The 21208-nt window shown below is 38.2% G+C and overlaps 1 protein-coding gene and 1 non-coding gene across 2 annotated transcripts in view; both read right to left on the reverse strand.

The window, feature by feature from the left end:
* The window catches only part of HSD17B12 (hydroxysteroid 17-beta dehydrogenase 12), a 139653-nt gene that overhangs the window by 25565 nt on the left and 92880 nt on the right, over positions 1-21208 (reverse strand). The window contains exons 5-6 of the mRNA XM_054587128.1: positions 11480-11544; positions 10573-10617 (exon numbers count right to left, since the gene is read on the reverse strand). Of these exons, the coding sequence (XP_054443103.1) occupies positions 10573-10617; positions 11480-11544 (110 nt within the window). The remainder of the gene's footprint in view (positions 1-10572; positions 10618-11479; positions 11545-21208) is intronic.
* LOC129081530 (U6 spliceosomal RNA) lies at positions 278-379 on the reverse strand. The gene has a single exon (XR_008530316.1). It is a non-coding gene; the product is annotated as a U6 spliceosomal RNA (small nuclear RNA).

The following is a 21208-nucleotide window of genomic DNA, read 5'->3' on the forward strand; positions in this document are numbered from 1 at the left end:
GCATATATTCAATGTCCCCTTTCTGCATGGCAAAAATTATCCAGAAAATGATCAGACAAAATAAGACTCCACAAGATATAATCTTACTCACAAAATTTCATCAACAGCATGCTAAACATTAAATATGTTTGTGATGGTCTTCAATGTCTGGACATATTTCCCCCCAGTTTAATGAGATATAATTGACATGTAACTTTGTATTAGTTTAAGATGTTCAAGATAATGATTTGATATATGCAAACAGAAATGATTGTTACAGTAAGTTCAGTTAACATCAAAAAATATGGTACGTTTCGCATATTTGTGTGTCATCCTTGTGCAGGGCCATGCTCATCTTCTCTGTATCATTTCGAGTTTAGGACATGCTGCCGAAGCAAGCACCAAAATATATTCTTCATACATGTGAATTAAAACTCAAGACATTTTAGTATCGTAACACAAAGAGCAGTGTTTTCAATGCCTGAATATTAAGGAGCCGGAAATACTTAATGAATGCTCAGTGATCAAAAGATTCATCAAGTCCTCTCACGAAAAAGTTAAATTCTTTTGTGTCATTTATTGGTTTATCCTTTTAAATTCTGACTCTAAATTATTTCTCCTTGCCAAAAATGTAAGATCTTTTTTTTTCATCTGTCGTATAGCAACAACACTGAAAAGCCTGAGAAAAGTTAACCTGAAAGCTGTGTGCTTTATAAAATTAGTGCCTTCACCTATACTTAAATTATCTTTCCTCCTAATCAGATTATAAATCATAAATTCAATTTCAAGCCTTCTTTGTTTGCATATGTGTATACAAATAATTCTTAATATGCTATGTATAAACTGAGAGGCTTTACTATGTCCATTTAGGATATTTTAACTAAGCTAACAGTGATCTCATTTTACTTTATATGTATTAATTGGTAGCATGATATCTTGATATATTTAAATCACATACCAAGCATTTCTGTGAAACTTCACTATCTATCTGAACTCCATTTCACAACTCATGAGCTGTCTCTAGAGTTAACTCAATGTGCTAATTTTAGGCCATTTGTAGGTGATAACTGCTGTACCAGGAAATTTTTGGTTCCTCTCAAGATTTTGCTAAAATAAGGCTACCATAACTTGTACGTTTAATGGTTTCTTAACTTGTTTTCTATAGTAATCAATTAAACATGATTTCTATACTTGCTTCCAAAAGTATTCAGCAAATGATTTTTCTTTCTTTCCTGAAAAGTGCTACAATAATACCTCTACACTAATGAGAGCACCAAATCCTTTCAGAATAAAACAAATGTTTCCTATTTATATACATATATTTTTAGTGACAGTTTCATTCATCCTTACCACAAAAACAAAGTCCTACAGGCCTAAAATCAAAAAGGGAAAGGCCAATATTTGTTATATCACACCTAGATACTGCATCACTTTGTATGCAAGGTGGCCATAGACTGTACAAATATAGCTGTATTTTGCCAGGTGTAACACACTCCCATGTATAATGAGCACCAATGTTTTAATGTGTGTCATTACACCCATGTATAATGCACATCCTTATTTTTCCCTCAAAAATTTGGGCAAAAAAATTGCATTATACATGGCAAAATGCAGTACAAGGGTAAAGGGAAGTCTTTATCAATGACAGCTCAACTTAGAATTACTTTGGGGGACACTACATATTCACTTTCAAGAGTGAAATATTTACTGGATAGGAAATAAACAGGAGGCTCATGTAGTTCATACAAAATCAAAATTAGTATTATTAGATCATTTAGTTGAGATAACTAAAAAAGGTAATGGCTAGCCTAGAAAATCCTTGAAAATGATATATTAAAATATAACAAACATCTTAGTATTCCTAAATATTTCTCATATTTTTGGCAATTGCTTGTATTGTTTTGTAATTAGGAAAGCGCCGACAATTAATGTTATTTCTCAAAGAAATTAACATGAATAATTTTTTTTCTTCTTTACTTCTCCAGCATCATAATCAAGAGTTTGTAGAAGGAACTTTACTTTATACTCAAAGGGCAACTAGGCTGCCCATTTTTTTAGTTTAATATGAAACTGATGACACAAGCAAATTATGCAAATTATTTTTACAAGCAAGTGATTTATTTTTACAAGCAAGCAATTTAGGTATCATGTAACCTCTAGTATTTGGGCATTTTAGGGAAAGAACAGTACAAAGAAAACACTACTTCATAATGCTTAAAAAGACAACTAAAAATCCAAATTGAAAGATTAAAATTCAAGGTACTTTAGTAAAATAAGAAAACAGATATTGTCACCTGTATCGCCATTATATGTGAATAAGGTGTAACAACTTGCCCTAGAATCCAAGCAAAGCCCCAAGCATCCAGGCTACTCATGCAACAATCAGGACACCACAAACAGCCACTTTGTCCACTTCTCTGCCCTACCCTCTACCCCAGAGCCACCCGCCTGGAGTAAACAGGATCTGATGTCCAGCAACTGAAAAATGAATCCACTCTAATTAAAAGAAAATAGATGCAAATGCCTTTAATAAGTTTTCAATTGAAATCATTAGCAATGATTTTAAAAATCATAGCATAATAGTGAAAAGAATTACATAAAGTAGCAATGCTATTACACAATGCCCATTTTGAAGAAATTCGAAGATAACTCTATTGGAAGTCATACCAGAATGATGCTGCACACGTTTCCTTGGGCAAACTGTATAATTTAAGCTCTGTGTTACCAAGAATACAACTCAATTAGAAATTCTTACAATTTTACCTATAGGGCTAACTGAATATTTACTGTGCAGGGGATGAAAGCTTAATTAGATGAACTTTATAGAGTGCTCTGGGATCTCTGAGTACTATTTGATTTGCCTCTTTATTAATGTTTAAGTCTTCACGGAAGTTAAGTGTCCTCCTCGCCATTTCCGTCCTCCCCCGCCCCTGCCTTGTATTACTTAACCTGATATTCAACCCTATGCCATAAAAAACGAACACTTTGTAGGAAATTGTAGTTTGATATATGTTAAAATAACTTAACAAAAGAAAAAGAACTTTCCAAAACAGAGGGCTGCATGCATATTAATAATAGTAAATATAAAGCCATAAATTATACACGCTAAAACAAATTAAAATAAAAAGAACATGTATACCATCATAAACTGTTTTACCAAGAATAGCATACTATAATATGCTAAGAGTTTCCATTACTTAAATTTTCCCAAAATAAGCTGACTTCTTAAAAAGTGACAGATCTTAGGAGAAAAAAAATCCCTAAAGTTCTCAAAGAGACGTTTATATTTTTACTCACGTTTAAGAAATTTTTCCTAGCTTCACTCTGAGCTAGAAAGAACCTTAGAACCAATCTACAACTACTCCATTTTTTTTTTTTTTTTTTAAGATGCAACTATTAAAAGAGTGGCTCTCATTCAATTTGGCACACCCACCACTTTGGGATAGCTCATTACTATGAGGCCCTAAGGGCTAATGTACCAACAATTCAGAAATTTTTAGGAGCATGATGGCTGCTTTCAAACAGATTAAAAGATTCTGGATATCAACGTGGAATGCCTTCATCTAGAAAAGCCCTGGGCGGGGCTCAGTTATGAAGGCCATACTCTCCTTCCTGTAATTTATTAATTTCCTAATGTTGTGAACTTGAATTGCTGGGGCAGCGTGGATAATAAATTCTTAGCATAATTCCGAAATTAAATACAATTAGACTGCTGAACAGATTCTTCTCAGAGATTTCCAAATCAATAGAGGGCTCCCCCTACTGGTACTGCATCACACACTGGGGCAAATCCATGTAAGTAAAAGGAGACAGACGCTTCACCTGTGCTTTTTCCATCCATCCGTCTACCCACCCAAACATTTATCATCCATGGGGCAGGACACAGCATTACCTACTTCTGGCTGAGAACACAATGAGTACGTAAGTGGTACCAGAAGGAAAAAGTTAGCTTTTCAAAAGCATGCAAAGGGTCTCATATCCCAAGTGGTTTAATTTCAGATAATGATAGGGATGGAAGAGGTTTATTTAGTCAAAGCCATTCTAATTCCCCAACATCGCTAAGAAGTTAATTCAGTTTGAGGAGAGTGAATATTTGGTTACCCAAACAGGGAAAGCAAACTCATATACCTAAAGAGCCAGGTAGGTAACATACTCTAGCACAACAGATCAGATAATAGGGACTAGTGGGAACTGTGGTAATCTGGAGATTGCAAGCCTAACTATTTAGCATATTTAGCTGCTACCCAGCTAATTACGTATTGTCACTCAGCAGTTCAGCTTTGTGTTGCCTGATTTCCCAAGAGAAGCCAAAAGTTTGGGTGTGAAATGTCCTAGTTTTGAAAACACTGCTTGAGCCAACTGAAGTATGTTGGTAGGGCACATTCAGCCCACAGCCTATTGGTTTGCAACCTCTCAGCTAGAGTCAGAAAAGGAACTTACCTTCCATCGTTCCCCTCTGGCAGATTCAAAGATGAGGAAGTTCTTACTTTCTACTTCAGTGTAAATACCAACAACTGATCTAAGTTCAGCCTTCTAGGGCCACATACAAAAGTGTGGTCCTTATTCCCAAAGAACAAGAATTTTCCGATTTTTAATTTACTCGTATTTTTTATTCAAAAAGCATTCAATGTGTACCCGCCATACGTGAGGCCTGGGGCTAGGAAATGGCAAGAAACGAGAGGACACCTACCAGCCCCTGCACGATTTATAACCTGTGGAGACACTAAACTTAAAATGAAAAGCCGAGCGAAGGGAAGATACGCAGTCTGCACTGAAACTGTCCGAGGGAGGTTCCCCACCCCTCCTCCACCCTCTGAGTACACAAGACTTTAATTGAGAACTGAAGGTCCAGTAGAACTAGTAGAGTGGGAGATGAGCGGGCCTTCTTCCCTGAAGGGAAACCAGCCTGAGGGGACATTAGGTGCAGGAGGCTGGATGAAGGTGCTTGACCTGAGCACGGAGAGTTAGAGGGGGAGAGACCTGAAGTGAAACTGGGGAGGGGGAGCAGGGGCCCAATCAAGAGGGTCCTTCCCAAAGGTCACTTTAAAGATTCTGGACTTGAGGAAAAGGAGAAGTCACTGAAGGACTTAACAGGGGTGTACTACGACCTGATGGAAAATAACACTTTGGCTGGAGTATGGAGATTAGAGGAAGACAAGGTGGATGATAAAGACTGATCAGGCCATTCTAAGTAGTTCCAATAGAGAAATTTCGGGGCTTGAAATTTGGAAAGTATCACCAGGGATGAAGAGTGAAGAGATGTGTAGAATAATTAGGAGGTAGCATAAATGGCCTTGGTCAGCTATGCGTATGTGATGGCATGTTTCCCTTTTTCACATTAGACACCTCTAGTTCTTTCAACCATTCCTAACAAGACATAGCTTCAACTATGGTTGAATATCTGATGAAGAAAGAACTAAATTGCGTTCCCCTGCTTAGGATTCTCTCTCCCCATCCCCAAATAAAGCAAACCAAACTCAGTGGTACTTCACTGTAACTGGAGGTTGTTAATACATTTTACCTTGGGCCACACCTACACCCACTCCTCTGCTCTAAGAAAGGTGAGAAAGAAAGTTGGAACACTCCCTCCCTTTGTCAGAACGGTAGCCTGGAAATTTCCTGAGGGATTCAGGTACAGGCAGGGCCACTGCCTATGATCCACCTTATTCACCAAGCCCAGCAGTAGCTTCTGGGTCCAGTATCATGGTAAGGAATGGTTTCCCTGCACTTCAGGCTGCAAGCAAGTTCAGGTGATATTATTTGGGCAGTGTCTATCTGAAAAGAAATGAAGAGTCTACGGAGTCTTGAGACTCTAAAACTATTATTTAAAAGAAGTTAAAAAACAGGCCGGAAGAAGGAAGGCAACTCCTAATGGCAAATGCTAAAACAACTGACCTCAAATCAGAAAGAAACAAAACAAGAACTGTTTTAGAACGTGTCTTTGGACTGGCGTGAAGCTCAGTACCTGCCTCTGGAGTTGTGGCACTTGTTCCTTTCCATGATTTTTCCTCTAATAATCAATAACAGCACAACAATTTCGTCTCTCAATATTTTGAGGTAAAAAGCCCTCCAGGTATGAAACCAGAACTATTTTAGAAGAATGTGGTTCATATCTGGAGGTTTAATTACCTCTAAACTACACAATTTCTGCTCTGCAGGTCATTATCTTAGATTTTAGTCACAGGACATACGAAATCACAAGGAAAAAACCCTAGCTAGTAGGGTTCTCTTCCAGGTTAAGGCCAAAGTACCTGCCATACTGATACAGGTAGACCTGGCATGGCTGCCCAGCCAGACCCCAGAGTGACCATGCTTCTTCCTCTGGGACCTACAGCATGGACATGCGGGTGGAAGCACTTGCAGGACTGGTGGGCCTTGAAAGCCCTGTGACCGGGCACTGGGCCTTGTGGTCGGCACAGTGGACCCATGCATGGCCAGCCGCAGAGGTTGGCAACGGCCCCAGCCCCCAGCACAGGAAGCGGTGGAGATTGTGTGGTGGGCCGGCAGCATGCGCAGACTCCAGGGAGAAGCCTGAAGTCAGGCGGCAACCGGGAACAAGCTAAGCCGTGTGGGTGGTCAAGCTGTAGCAGCCTGCAGTTCCCAAAAGATGGGAGAAGGAACTCCAGGTGCAGCCTTGGCCAGTCTGGCAGAGGGTGGAGGGGTTTTTCTCTGGGTGTTCTGGGGGGATGGGCTATGAGGCAGAAGCCTGCCATTCTCCAAATTGTGTAGCTTTTGAATAAAAGATCTCTTTCCTTCTTCACCAAACTTCTGCCTCTGGATTTGCCTATCCTATGGGTGGTAGCAGGCAGTGAGCCCCACTTTCTCTTCGGTAATATTGGTTGCCTATATAGAATTTGCACACCACTGCTCTTCTCACCTTGGCATTTATCTGCTCTGCAGGGAACAAGACTAAACCCTGAAAGATTTGAAAGCAAAACTGGAAAAGCAGACAACAAGGCCTTTAAATACCTCTTAGGTTGCCTCAGCTAACACTGTTGTGCCTGGTAAAGAGAAAGCCTGGTTAAGTAAGTCACTAAGAGGGCAAAAAGGGAATAAACCTAAATTAGTGAATAAGATGAAAACAATCAGATGAAACTGGAGAGCTCAGTGACCTAGGAGAAAGAGCTAAACTGGACTCTATGATTAACCATCAGGGATTTATGGCAAAAATATTCGGTTAATATTTCTTCCCCAGCATTGTTCTGCACCATTCACCACCACTTTGGTGACGGTCAAGATGCTTCACTTTTATTATTCAGGAAGTTGGACTATGAAACTTATGTGATATTTACGATCATCTGACCTATTGATACAGGACAGAAGCTCATGGACCATGCAATAATCTTGGCCCTGCAGGAGTATAAAGCAGGTAGTTCAATGCTTATGGCATAACACAGAACTTAAAAGATGCTGGGGCCCTCCCAGCAAACATCTCCCAATTCCTGGCATACCTTGCAGCCAGGCAGCCCCTACTGTGGTTTGGTAAGGAGGTAATACTTTGACTAGCACTGATGGTGAGAAGAGGTGCTCTCTTTCTTACATAAACCCTTTTGATGCATTTATTGTGGCTTTAGGCTGCAGACACCCACGTCCTAGTTCTCCTGATGTTCAGCCACCATGAAACCTTGTAAGATTCTACAGCCAGACCAATTTCCATCTTCCTTTCAGCTACCCCAAGGCTCCAAACCACCACTGCTACTGACAGTGCAGCCCTGGCCCTGGCAACATGACAGAGTCAACAAAAGGACAACGGGCTCGGCTCATCAAACTATACCACAGGGCAAATAACAGGAGCATGAAAGAGCACTAAACCTGGGGCACCACACACAAAACTTCATCACGGTGAACACCCTTTTGTCAGTACAAATAAGACGAACACATATACTGTAACATACATATTGCCATGTCCCTCTGCCACTAGACCTTGCGTTTCCAGACTGTGGATCAGATTCCACCTCATTCCTACTTTAAATCTTCCTGTGTATGGCTCTCCCTCCTTTTGAGCACAGCACTCAGGTTCCTGCACAATCATACCTTTAACTTCCTTTTCTGGCCTTCAGGTTAACCACTGCACACCACTCGCCTCCCATGGTGAGTCAAACCATTCCAGAGCTGAACTGCTCAGCTTCTACGGAGATGGTAACTACACTAATCCTGCCTATAATCCAATGAAAACTGGTTGTCCTCCAGATGTTATCAACTCCATGATGACTAAATCAAGAGATTTAAATTGTTTTTCCAATAAAGAGCATATCACAAAGCTACAGGGATATTCATATTTATACTAAAGATAAAGAATGATTATTTGGCTTAATGAGGAAGTGTTTTAATAGCAAACTCACTGAGTGCTCTGTGAGATTTGATTTGCCAAAAAAAAAAAAATAATAAAGTTTACATACAAAAATCTTAATCATATATCCAATTCTGCTTGTGATACTTCTCATCAATATGGTTCACAATATATAGTATGTTTAATAATTTAGCATTTGTCTCCACTAACTCATCTCATGGGAGGAAGCACACATGCCAATGTTAAAAAAAAAAAAAGTAGAAGAGGAAGAATGAAGAGATGGGAGAAGTGTTTTATAATTTGTCAAGATACTAGGACTGGTGGCTCATTTTTATTTCATCGTTATAATTAACAGACTGAAAGGTACTCTGCAACGCTATTGCCTTTGAGCTGCTCTAGCCACATGTGCCCCCTGCACGACTCATCTTTAAGCAGGGACACAAGGGGCTCACCACAGGCACACACTGATCTGTGCTCAGGTGCTGCTTGAAGGATGCAGCTGGGGCCGTGGAGCACAGCAAGCTGAATGTTTCTCACAGATCGACAACGTCAGGGCCCTGGCCTTCTATCATTCGTGTTCTGTGTACTGCCAACCAAAGCTGTGTGCTCTGGGAGACAGAGGAGGCCAGTTACGTTCTGAAAAGCAAGAGAAAAACTAACATGTCTAGTGTGAAACTTTACAGTTTATATGACAGAGGAAGTAAAATCATCAGGAGACTAATTTGACTAATTTGTAGCTAGTAATAATTCTATAAAATAAAATGTAAACACTTGAACATATTTTTCATCATTAATTCATTACAATGTATTATAAAACACATGTATATAATTTTAACACTCATTGGTTTTAAGCACTGGGCCAAATGTACTAGAAAAGATTATGAAAACAGTAGTATGCCCCCATCATTTCAAAAGGTAAAACCAGAAAACATAGAAATTATAGAGTAGAAATAATTTTCATAAAAAAAACTTTGTTAAAAATAAAGTTATAGTGACACATATTTATTAGAAATCTTAATCAGCCCTGAGTTCAACTAAATAATAGTAACATTGTTTTAGAACCCTTGCTATGGTTTGGGCACTATTCTAATAATACCACCTTGTTTACTTTTCCACACAATTCTGTGAGGTAAAAAGAATTACCATGCGCAATTTACAGATGGAAGGACAGAGTAAGTAATCTGCTCAGGGTCATATAACCAGTAAATGGGGGAGGTATTTAATTGACCTGACATTTCATACAGATTACTGAAGGATGACTGTATGGATACAAATATGCTAAGGGAAATGGCTTTAAAACTATATAGATATATCCATACTACCTATGTTTTAAAAGCATCAATTTTGTGCTATTTTCCTTGCTCCAAGCCTACTCACAGGTCTACTTGTTAGTAGTGGACGTCACTTAAGCGGAATCTTACATGAGAAAAATCCTTGATTAATAACAATGGAAAAGATAGTGATTGTTTGTTTTATAAAATTACCATTTGTCATATATAATTCATTTGATGTGCCTTTAAATAGCAAACTATCAATGCCAGGTGGAACGCATACATTAAGGATGTAGCTTTCCTTATGGTAGAGCTGGTTGACCTAAATCAACCATATTGATAAAATCATATAATAACTAAATTAACTAAACACTTTAAAATTTAAAGTACCTGCCATTGCCCATGGGAATTCTGCCTCAGGTATGGCCTGGTATGTATAATCAAGGTATGATATCTTATTGTAGTTACTGTTAAACACGAGGAGGAGTGGTACCATATACTCCTAATTGCTAGCTAGTCTTCCTTTTAGATATATTAGCTGGTGTCACATGTCTAGCAACTAGAAACTAGAGTAGTTTTTATGTGTGGCTAATAAAAATCATTCTCCTTATTTTAGAGTCCCATACCTCCCATACAATACTTTATCACAATATTTAACTCACCGACTTACATGTTTCACAAGAAATACAAAATTGAAACAATTTACCAGTGATGACCTGCACACAGATGAAAACTTCATAAAAATCAATTTTCGGCCTAAGTGAGTTTGTGTAGTCCCTCGTCTACCACTGTGTTTGCAAATAATGGAGGCATTTAATAAATACTCAGTTGTTTAAAAGCAAAATTACACAGATACCCGTTTGGTATTCAGTTCTTTCTACTTCCTGAAGACATAAGGAAATAGACCACTTTCATATGAAATATGTACTTACATCAAAAGAAGAGTTGACTGAAATGAACAAACTGATTATGTTGGTGTTCTTAAAGAGAAAGAACCAGAAAGGATTATGTGTTTATAAAGAAGCTGCTTACCTTACAAACAGAGAGAATATTAACAGTTATCAGTTTCTTGATGATCTGCAAAAAAATATTGATTATTTTATATAGATTTGATCATGGAAATGACCGTGTTATATATTTATTTATATGAATGACCTGGAGATGCATCGAAAATTTCCCCAGATACAGGAGAGACCTTGGGAAATAACAGGAACTGGGATGGAGAGACAGATTTTATTATTAAACTCTCAGCATTATAGTACTTTTCTACCAAAAGTAGCAATTTATGCTAATGTGCAAAATCCAAGGTATATGTGCAAGTAAAATTTGAAAGCAAAAGACACACATAATCTAAAATAAATATGAACCCTCGTAATTTCTTCTCTGCTAGTACAGGAAAGGAGAAATGATTGAAACTAAGATTTTCAACAATTTAAAAAAATGTTTGCATGTTCCTTCTTCCATGACATGTTTTTCTAGTCTTTATTAAATAATTATGCATGTATCAAGGATATAGCTTTCATTTTGGTAGAGCTAGTTTACCTGAATCAACTAGTATATTGCTCTATACTAACAACTTTATGATTTTTAAATTGATGTTTAGAATCTTAATACTTAAAACAGAACTGTTTTGATATAATAAAAATAAGAATAAAACTAGAGCTATTATTGATCCTGGTACTATACAAATGAGGTCATAAACATTTTCTCATTCAGTCCTTCTAACATCCCTATGACATCTATGTTATGGGCAAGGGAATGGAAACTAAGTATGGTTGAGATCACCTTCAGAGTGACTCAATTAGCAAGGAGCAGAGCCAGGGCATGACTCTCAGGCAGCTCGACTCCAGGGCTCACAGTCTGAGCCGTTATACCACATTGCCTCCCCAATACCGGTATGCATTCCTTTTGTTACCATGATATACAAAGAATTACTTACATTGTCCAAGTCAGGAACTTCCAAAAAGTATTCAGGATACTCATATGATATTCCCACGTTGTTCACTGTAATAAGACAAGATCATTAGCCTGCTAATATATGTATTTTACAGATTTTCTTTGAAATGCTGGGATTAAAGATTTCAATACTAAAATTACACATACAATGACATAAAATACAGTATGGCTGGAGTGAGCTTTCCCACACCTTTCTAACCCAAATCTATCCATGTATGTGCAGTTCAAATGTCTCCTCTGTCATTAAGCCTTTTTGTACCTGCTACCCAAACAAATGAACTTATATTCACCTTCCAATTTCCATAGCCCCTTGGTGTATGTCTATTCTGCCTCTGTAATAACTATTTGTAGATATTGCTTAGCCTGTCTCTAGATCTTAACTTTACATAGTATAGTAGAAAGGGCAGAGAGTTCTGTAGTATAGGAGACCGGAAACCTGAGTTCTACTTATAACTTTCAGAAAACATGTGACTTGGGTTATGTCACACAGAACATGCATGTTCCTTCATCTCTAAAATGAAAGCTCAATCATCCAACAAAACCAGAGAGAAATGTCAGTTTCTGGCGTCATGGAACATACAATCAAGTAGGAAGAGAAAGGCACTAAACTAAAAGAATTAAAACCATTATTTCATAACAAAGTACAGGATGCCATGGAAGCTGATGCCTGAAGAGTCTGAGTTTGTCTGGAAAGTGAGAAAAGACTTCCCTGTGGAGGGCAAGAGAGCAGGCTTAATGTCTCTAGTAAACCATCCTTCCCTACCAGCCCATAAGGTCTTGAAAGTCCAAGCCATGTTTTCCTGTATTCCTACTCCTCAATCACTAATCTAAGATTGGGGCTATAAGATAATAGAGAAGCTACAAATAAACATATTAATATAATTGGGTTCATGATTAATATTCAGATATCCTACGGTTTCCTCAGCCCTGTAAAGACAAAGACAAACCCAGAATAAGGAATATTTGCAGGAATCGTATAAATAAAATATCTTTGAACTTGTTTTAACCAAATAAATAATAAAATAGATTCTCTCTTTCTCTCTCTCTCTGTATTTAATCATCACAACAACTACATTATCTCCCTTTTACATGTGAGGAAACTGAAGTTCACAGCAGTTAAATAACTCACCCAAGGTCACAGAGAAGGAATTCACACTCAGGAAATTTGACTTCAGAGGCCAGGCTCTTAACCACTACATTAGAGCCATCATCTGCCTTCATCCAGTATTCAGTTCAGAAAAAAATATCAGTAATAATTGGATGATAAACAGAAATCTGATAGCAATGTTTAATAAAACTGTGAAGTATTAGAAAAGAAAGGTTTCAGTAGCAAGAAGATAATGAAATTATGATCAGCCTGCTAAAGCTCATAAGGAATTGTGCCAGATAAACCTGATAGTAGTAATAGTAACTTTTTCAATAGACTAACAAAATTAGTAGCTCGAAGGAACTCAATAAGGGTTCTATATTTAGCAGTAAGCCAGTCAGTCACTTGAGGCTGTGTGTCTCAAGATGTTACTTGCACAGTTTGGCCAGGATGGCCTGAATAAGACCAGTGAAACTTGTCTGAAAATCTGTAAGCAAAGGATAATGGCAAAGTAAACTGCATTTAATTAGGATTCATGCCCATCTGAAAAGAAACAGTATCTAAACATAATTAATAATGGCAGGTCCAAATCTATTTTTATTTTATTCAATAGGTTCTCTACTCATCAAGGATTCTGGGAATCAATTCTATAAAAGCTCTGTTAACAACTAAGCCAAAAATAGTTGAAGGTGAGGCTTTATATTCACTTGACTTTGGTTTAACTATCTTCAGAATTATAAAGGATGAATAACATTTACAGTATGACTGAGAGAAAAAGCAACACCCAAAATATCTGTTAAAATATTCTTATTTTACAAAATATTCTTTACAGAGTCAGTTTAAGATAACAGAATCCTTCAAGAAAAGTTTGCCAAATTATAATATTCATCAGGATTTTTAAAAAACTTCCTTGACATAGCAAATTCCATCTCCCATCGCTTTCCCGTATCTAGAGAAATTTTTATCTTCAGAGTCCTTTCTAGCACATGGAAAAATTAATCATCTATTTCAAAATACTGAAGAAAATTGGATAGTGTAATTATAAATCTTTTAAAACTCACATTTGGGCTTAAAAAAAAAAAATCTGGGAACTTTGCACGCAGTATAGTACACTTTGCAATGTGCAACACATACTACAAGTACCAAGTCCAGCTAAGGAAGCACACGAATAACTGAATAACTAAGCAAGCAGGAAGTTTTATTGTGGTTAAGGCTGCTTTAATGATAGAAAGTTTTCAGATCTGTCTCTGCTAATTGAGCAAAGGAAAGCTATCAAAGCTATCTACTCCCACAATGAGAACACATGAACAGCTATTTAACACAGCTCTGAAAGAAAACCTGGTCAACGCTGAAAACTTCTACCCAAATAAATTAATAGTATCATGTATAAGGACTACACTTTAATAATAACAACCGCCACCAAAGAACCACACACACAGAGAAAAATGTTAAAGCTGAAACAGATCTTTCAAGAATACTGAGCCCAACTTTATGAGGGAAGTACATGCCAATGTCACCCTGGCAAAATGTCCTATCACAGCGATTTTCAACTGGTGCACGGCAAGAATTTTTAAAACGTGCAATACTTGACTATTTATTCAGGGGCACTGACCTCTTTTCCCTTAGATTGTCCAAAAAAAGAAAAAAAGAAAAAAGTGCTAACAGCCAACACAACAATAGCCGTGCAGGGTGAATGAATCGAAATTATATCTATTTTTGGTCAGATTGGCAAAAAATGTGTTTGTGGTGTGTCTCAGAATTTTAGCAATTAGTTTATGTGCACCACGAGATGAAAGAGCTTGAAAAATCGCTGTCCTAGAGTAGGGATTAGGACTCTTCAATCCCTTCCTGCTTTATTAGTTGCACCTTCTGCTAGTGGAATATATACTGCCATAATCTCGCAACAAGTAACCACTTCGGGGTGCTATTATTTAAGGATATAGAGGAAAAACAACTGTTGCTCTCAAATAGTTATTTCCCAGAAAAGGCACAATAGAGTGTGCAAATCTTTTGGAAAGGGCAAACCCACTGCAATTTTATTTTAAAACATTAGGTGGCAGCAATAACCAAATGCCAGGACAGCTTTCAGGGAACTGGAAAAGGAAGAAAACAGGCTTAGGGTAGGAGTTAAGAATGGAAATATTTCCATTATAATTTAATCTCATTAAGAATGGTTGCATGCAATGCCATCTTTATGTATTACAGGATTCATTACAGAATCCACCAAACCAAATGGCACAAGTTATTCCTACATTATTCAGATAGTTGAAACCCCTCCTAAATGGAAGCATTTTAAATTGGCATCAAATAGCTTTTCATTAGAGTTGTTTTTTTTTTCTAATTCTGCAAGTGAGGCACCAGAGACAGAGTTAACATTTTTTTATGCAATGACCTGCAAAACACTTTTACTAGCGGAACATACCATGTCTTTCAGAAAACAAAGGATGCCTGCGTAACTCAGAATTTCAACCACTACCCCAGTAATCATCACAGAACTGTGAACAGATATAAAATCTCTCCCATCAGTTTCATCATTGGCGTTCTAAGATTGTGAAGAGCTCAACAGAAGAGACGAGACAGACAGAGAACAGAGGTGAAGAGAGACTAAGAACAAGGACAAGGTAAGTGGAAAGAGGAGGAGGGGGCAGGCAAAGGCGCAATCCTAATGGTGGTAGTTCTCACAGAGAACTGCCAGCACACCGGCTCTGCGGGGCTCTCCGTGGCCCCATCCAAACTTTTGAAAACACTAACAGGCAAGTGTTGTATTTTAAAGACTCAGGAGATCCACCACGTAATTCTGCATGTTATATAAATACTCTAATTACATGTTACTACACTTTAAAAATCACCTCCACATCTCATACCTAAAAGGAAAAGAACATACTGAAGACTTCTATTTCTTCTAAACTCATTTAGTGCTGCTTCTGATCTACTGGACTTTTAGAACTCTTTATCAAAACCAGCTGCTACTGAGGTAATGATGTCATTAGAAAATTATTAGATTTTCAGTAACTGAGTGGGTATGAGGGAGGAAAAGCAACAATAAGGACTAGAAAATAAAAATCCTTTTTTTATTTTCAAACACAATAATAGATACAAGCATCCACACGCACATCACTCTGAACCTATTGCTTTTTCCAGGCTAATTAGAGACATAAGAAATTAAGGTGATTTAAAAAATACATTGTCTAATTGTTGGGCTTCCCAAAATATATCGAATAATGCAAAGTACTATTTCCTTCTCATCAAATCAAAGTGGAAAATGTTAAGTCTACATTTCAGGCACATTTGTAGTTATATGTACTAATCCAGTTCTAGCACTCAAATTAAAGGCTAGAGAAATGGAAAACCTATTAGATTTCATTAATAAAAATGGATTAGAAAAAGTGCTTCCACTTCAGTATATTTCAAAATAAACTAATTTTTTAAAATGTAGGACTCAGTAACAATGCATGTACCAAAAGTGGGGGGAAATGTTCTATTTTAACCTTTTGTACTGAAAGGGTGTAGATCTCAGAGTTCAATAGATGCAGGTTTTAGTCCTGGCTCTACTACTACTAGCTTCTAACAAAAGGCAAGTGATTTTACCTCAAAAATCTGTTTCCTCATTGTCCATATACAGGTAGAATAGGACTAACCATTAAAGAATTAAAGAATAATATGCAAAAATCTTTCACTCAACCCTGACACATATTAGTAAGTTAGTAAACAGAGGAAGAGTTGTCATTGTTGCATGGTCATTCAGTCAACACGTGCTACTGAACTCCTATTTTGCACCCAACAATATTCTAGGTGCTGGGGATGCAGCCAGACAGCCAAGGTCCCTGCTTCGACTATACTATGACCAGCATCCAGGTGGGAAGGTCCTTCTGAAAGAGAGCTCTGGGCAACAGTTCGCCAGAGTCACTGTTTATACTAAGTTTATCCCAATTGCCTCGCCACCCTCTTTATTTCACTCAAGGAGATCTAGCCTTCCTGTCTACAGAGAGTGTGGAAAGCGATGCAAAGAAAATTCCTTTTTTGCCTTATTTAACATATTGCGGTAGCTAGCACATGTTCATACTCTGACAGATGATATTTGGAACACCACGTAAAACATTTTGCAAACTTCACAGTTTTCATACACTGTGAGTAGCAATTTCTAAATAAAAGAGAGTTTATGAGGCTTCAAATTTGCAGTGCCTTTAATCAGAAATTGAAAATTTGAGACTGAGTCAGAAGCAACACAACAGAATGTTTCATTCCCACTGTTTAATTATAAATTGCTATGTGATCCTCATTACAAAACTAAGCAAGATTTGCCATCTGTGAACTTAGAAGTGGGGGGGAGGAAAGAAGGATGACCATGAGGTTGGTAGTTAAATCTCAGCTAACAGGAGAAACCCTTATCAATTTCATGAATTACAATTTTACTTATTACAGTTCTGAAATCACAGCTAATTACCCAGTTCTAAGTTAAAGGTTCTGCTCTAATTAATACCATTAGTGGGTTTCTAGTAAAAGGAGATACATTTGAACTCTAAGTCTTACTCTCCCTTTAGATATGCAATCTCATTCAACACATCTAATGGAACTATACTCAGTCTGATATTGTCCTGATGACTCTCCTAGTATTAAAAAAAGAAAAATAATTCCATGTGCCTCTTCTGCTTGCCATGATGGGTTACACCAGGCTGCTGCCTTACCCAACACAAGGGAAGGCATTTATGCCACAGATCCAACTGCCTCCTTGCATCTCCCACTGGGATTTCTCAGAGCCCTCTCAAGTGTAACATATTCCCAAAGTGAAATAATCATTTTTCTCTAAAGAAGTTGCTCCTGATCTAGGGTTTCCTGTTGTAGGGAAATAGCACCCAGTTGCCCAAGTCAGAACGTGGAAGTTGCTTAATTACTAACTGTATCACCCTGCACAAGGCATTTGAATTCTGGAAGTCTATTTCTCGTCTGTAAAATAGGCATAGAAATATCAATATCTCATAGGACTATTGAGGATTAAATGAGATTCATTAGAACGGTGCATGGTATATTTTGAAAGATGTTTAATGACTGTTGGTAATAATAATTCAAAACAACTATTATTGTTACTCTTCACTCCTATCAGGCAAGACCTGTGATGAAGACCTTCATCAAAAACTGGCCCTGTTTCTATTTCCTAAACATCTCTCTATCCATTCCCACTACCATAATCCTAATATAAACTATCATCATATTACGTTTCCTTGCTGAAATAGACTTACTGGTCTCTATCAGTTCTTGCCCTCTTCACCTTGGGAGTCAGAATGATCTCTCCAAATTTCTAGTATGATGTCAATTAACTGCTCAAAACTCTACAATGTCTACAGTGTCTTTCCAATAAAGTCGAAAAGTTAATAAGCCTGGTTTTCTAAGCCTTTGCTATCTAGCCCTGCTTAATCTCCAGACTCTAGCCACTTCCTCTAGCACTCCGTGCCTACCACGGCTTCTGCATAGACTGTCTTTCTACCTAGAAACCCTTCCCACAGCTCCCTCCAGGGTTCATCAGCCTTCAGTTCTCAATTTTAATATCACTTTCTCAGAGAGAACATCTCTAACATGCTTAACTTTCTCAATAACATACTCTTTCATGGCAAGCAGCAGATTCCCAATTACTTGTTCAATGGCTGTCTTCCATGCAAGCGGAAACAATTATCAGTTTTATTTACTGCTGTCTCTCTGTAATTTTCCTTGTTGATACTCTGGTTTCTCTTTAGATTCGATAAATCTTTTGCCTTTTATTTGTTGAATAAATCAGCATATGATTGATTGAATCAGTCAATCAACAAAGAGGGAAAGAGAGGTGCTGTATAATAATTTGTCTGGTCTTTGTCTCAGATTCCTAGGCTGGAGGTTCTAAGCCTTTGGCGTTCCCAGGGTAATAGGGGTGTTTTTGTTATTCATGGTGGGCTTGACAAGCACACCTGAGTTTATACTACCAAGATGATTCAGAATGGGGGTTGGTCACCAGACAGACTAACTATGTAACGACAAGTTGGGGGCTCTGCGCCAGCCCAACCTCTGGAAAAGAGAGGGAGCTGCAAGCTGGGATCAGTAACTCGAGAAAGATTCCTGCCTACATTTGAAAACCCAGTAAAAACTGGAACTGAAGCTCAGTGCAGCTGTCTGGTTGGTGAACACGTCAGTGCGTGGGGCATGTGATGAGTCTTGACTCCACAAGGAGAGGACATGGGGGCTCTGTGTTCGAACCCTCTCAGATCTTGCTGTGTGTGTCTCTGCATTGGACTGGCCTTGATCCGTATCTTTCGTACTACAACTGTTTTTCTAAGTTCTGTAAAAATTTCCAGCAAATATCAAACCCGAATTTGTAGTCAGTGGGCCAGCAGTGCAGGTGGCCTGGGGAGCCCCAAACTTGCAGCCAGCACCTGAAGTTAGAGCAGTATTGTTGGCGGCTGTGCCCCTGAAGCCCTGAACGGATGGAGCTCACACCAGCTCGGGGTGGTTAGGGTCAGAATTTAATTACATTACAAAAGGCAAGTTTTAGAAGTTTCCTAAACCCTTGGAAAGCACAAAAATCACATCTCAGTATAATAGAGATGCTCCACCATTTCAGGAAACTATCATCGTAGCATGCTTCTGTAACCCTTTCCTATGTAACTCGGCCAATAGCCTCTGCCCTTTCATGGGCCTGAGCCATTTTATATCTGGGCTACAGGAAGGAAAAAAACAAAAGCAGGTAGGGTGGAGAAGTGGACTACTTCCGCAAGTATGAAGTTCGTCTTCGGTGCTCTTTTAACTAACTTTTTTTCCCCTTCTATTCTTCGTCCCCTTAGCACCTCCCCCTATAGTGAGCCTCTCCTTTTCTATTTCAAAATGATTTCTCCGTGTCTTTCTCTAACTAAAATAGTCATTTCCTCAGGCTGACTGATCCAGCAAGTAGACAGGTAATAAACTGAATGTACTAATCCCAATAAGATATAAATGAAGATGTCATTGGTTCTTTCAGAGCTACTGACATTTCAAAAGAAGCAATTTAAAACTAATTTCTGATTAGTCAAGTTCCTAAGAATGGCAAGAAGATAATCTGTAGCTTTATATATTTCTAAACCTTCTAAAGGAGAAGCAACACTCCCCTACTTTTAACTTCCTTCACCCACTGAGCCTGGGAAGCTGCATGACTTGCTGGTCCGTTCCAGCTTCCTTCCTTCCCAGCAACCCTGGGAAAGCCTTCCTCAACCCAGCTCCCGCATCGCGGTGGCTCCCTCTCCTAGACCTACATCTATTTCGTCTCCCTTTGATACGTTAGGGACTGAACTATAAGGAAGCCATCGCTGGATCCCAACCCTATTAATTACCTAGGAGTTTGCCATTTGGAAGCTAACCAGTCCTTTTCCTCAAGAAGCTAATTTACTCTTGGGTTTTGTTAAGAAGCTTGGAAAACTTAAGTATAAACAGAGATACAAAGCTTTCTTTTCTTTTGTTATTAGCTACCTTGCTCCACACTCCCTCCTAAAAAAACTTCCACTTTGTACAGCACTTCAGACTGCCCTTCTAGTTGCTAGATGGGATGCTGCCTAATTCATGAACCACTTAACAGGGCCAGTTAGAGCTTCATATTTACTTTTTGTTTTTAAACAGTAATAAATAGGCCTGAATACACTAAGCCAGCACAGCATCACAAGTCACCCTTTCTGCGCCGACTGACTGTCTTGTTCCTACGACTTATGTAAACCATGACAATACAGCATGCAAAAGACCTTGGTGGCTTTTGGCATGAAAATTCTTGGTCTAAGATAGGATGTGTTAAAAGTTTGAATAAAGCTAGGGTTGATTCTGTTTTTTAAGTGAATCTCAAACTAAGTTACTATATTTTTCCAGGAGGATCCTTCTAGTTTTAATTCTAGAATACAGAATGTCACTTTTTAAAAGTTGAAAAGTTACAGTGGTGGAATTTGAGAAAAGTGTTATCTGTGTCATCCTGGAATCCAAGCCCACTCTTCTGGCCTCGGGGAACTGCACCCTCTGGGACGCACTGTGTGAAGTCCTCCAAGCCAATGTGGAGCACACAGGAAAGTCTCCCGAGAAACCAAGTAAGCATTACAGTCAGCACATTTTGTTAACCAATTGTTTGCTTATTCAAAGCAATTCTAATGTCATTTTGTCTGAAGAGCTGAAGTTTTTTTAAGCGTTCTCCACTCTGTGCTTCTTGGCATTCACCTGAGAGAAAACAGCAGATGCTTACTTATTTTACATAACACAGTTAAGAATCCAACTTCTCAAACTTAGGCATTTAGAGTCTGACCAAGTTAAGGTGACCTTTCAGTATAAATTCACACACTTCATGGCTGTTTTCTTTCCACTTATCTTATTGAAAACTTAATGTTTCTCTCATGACAAAGGGCTTTAGCATTTTCCTAGGTAGTTCACAAAGTATTAATTTTCTTTATTAAGCACTGACTATACTTTGGTGGCTAATGCTATTCAAACAAATGCAATATACCTTGGTGATTTATTTTTCTTTTTATCATTACAGGTTTTGTTAATACTTCATAGGGAAAAAAAATGCCTTCCTGTGACTTAATCAGGAATGCTAGATCTTACCAGAAATCAACCCATACACGTATTATTTTAGGGACTGTTATAAGGGGAAGG

The sequence above is a fragment of the Pteronotus mesoamericanus genome, unplaced genomic scaffold (assembly GCF_021234165.1).
Source record: "Pteronotus mesoamericanus isolate MK-2021 breed Mesoamerican mustached bat unplaced genomic scaffold, CSHL_Meso_final scaffold_1066, whole genome shotgun sequence".
Classification (NCBI taxonomy): Eukaryota; Metazoa; Chordata; class Mammalia; order Chiroptera; family Mormoopidae; genus Pteronotus; species Pteronotus mesoamericanus.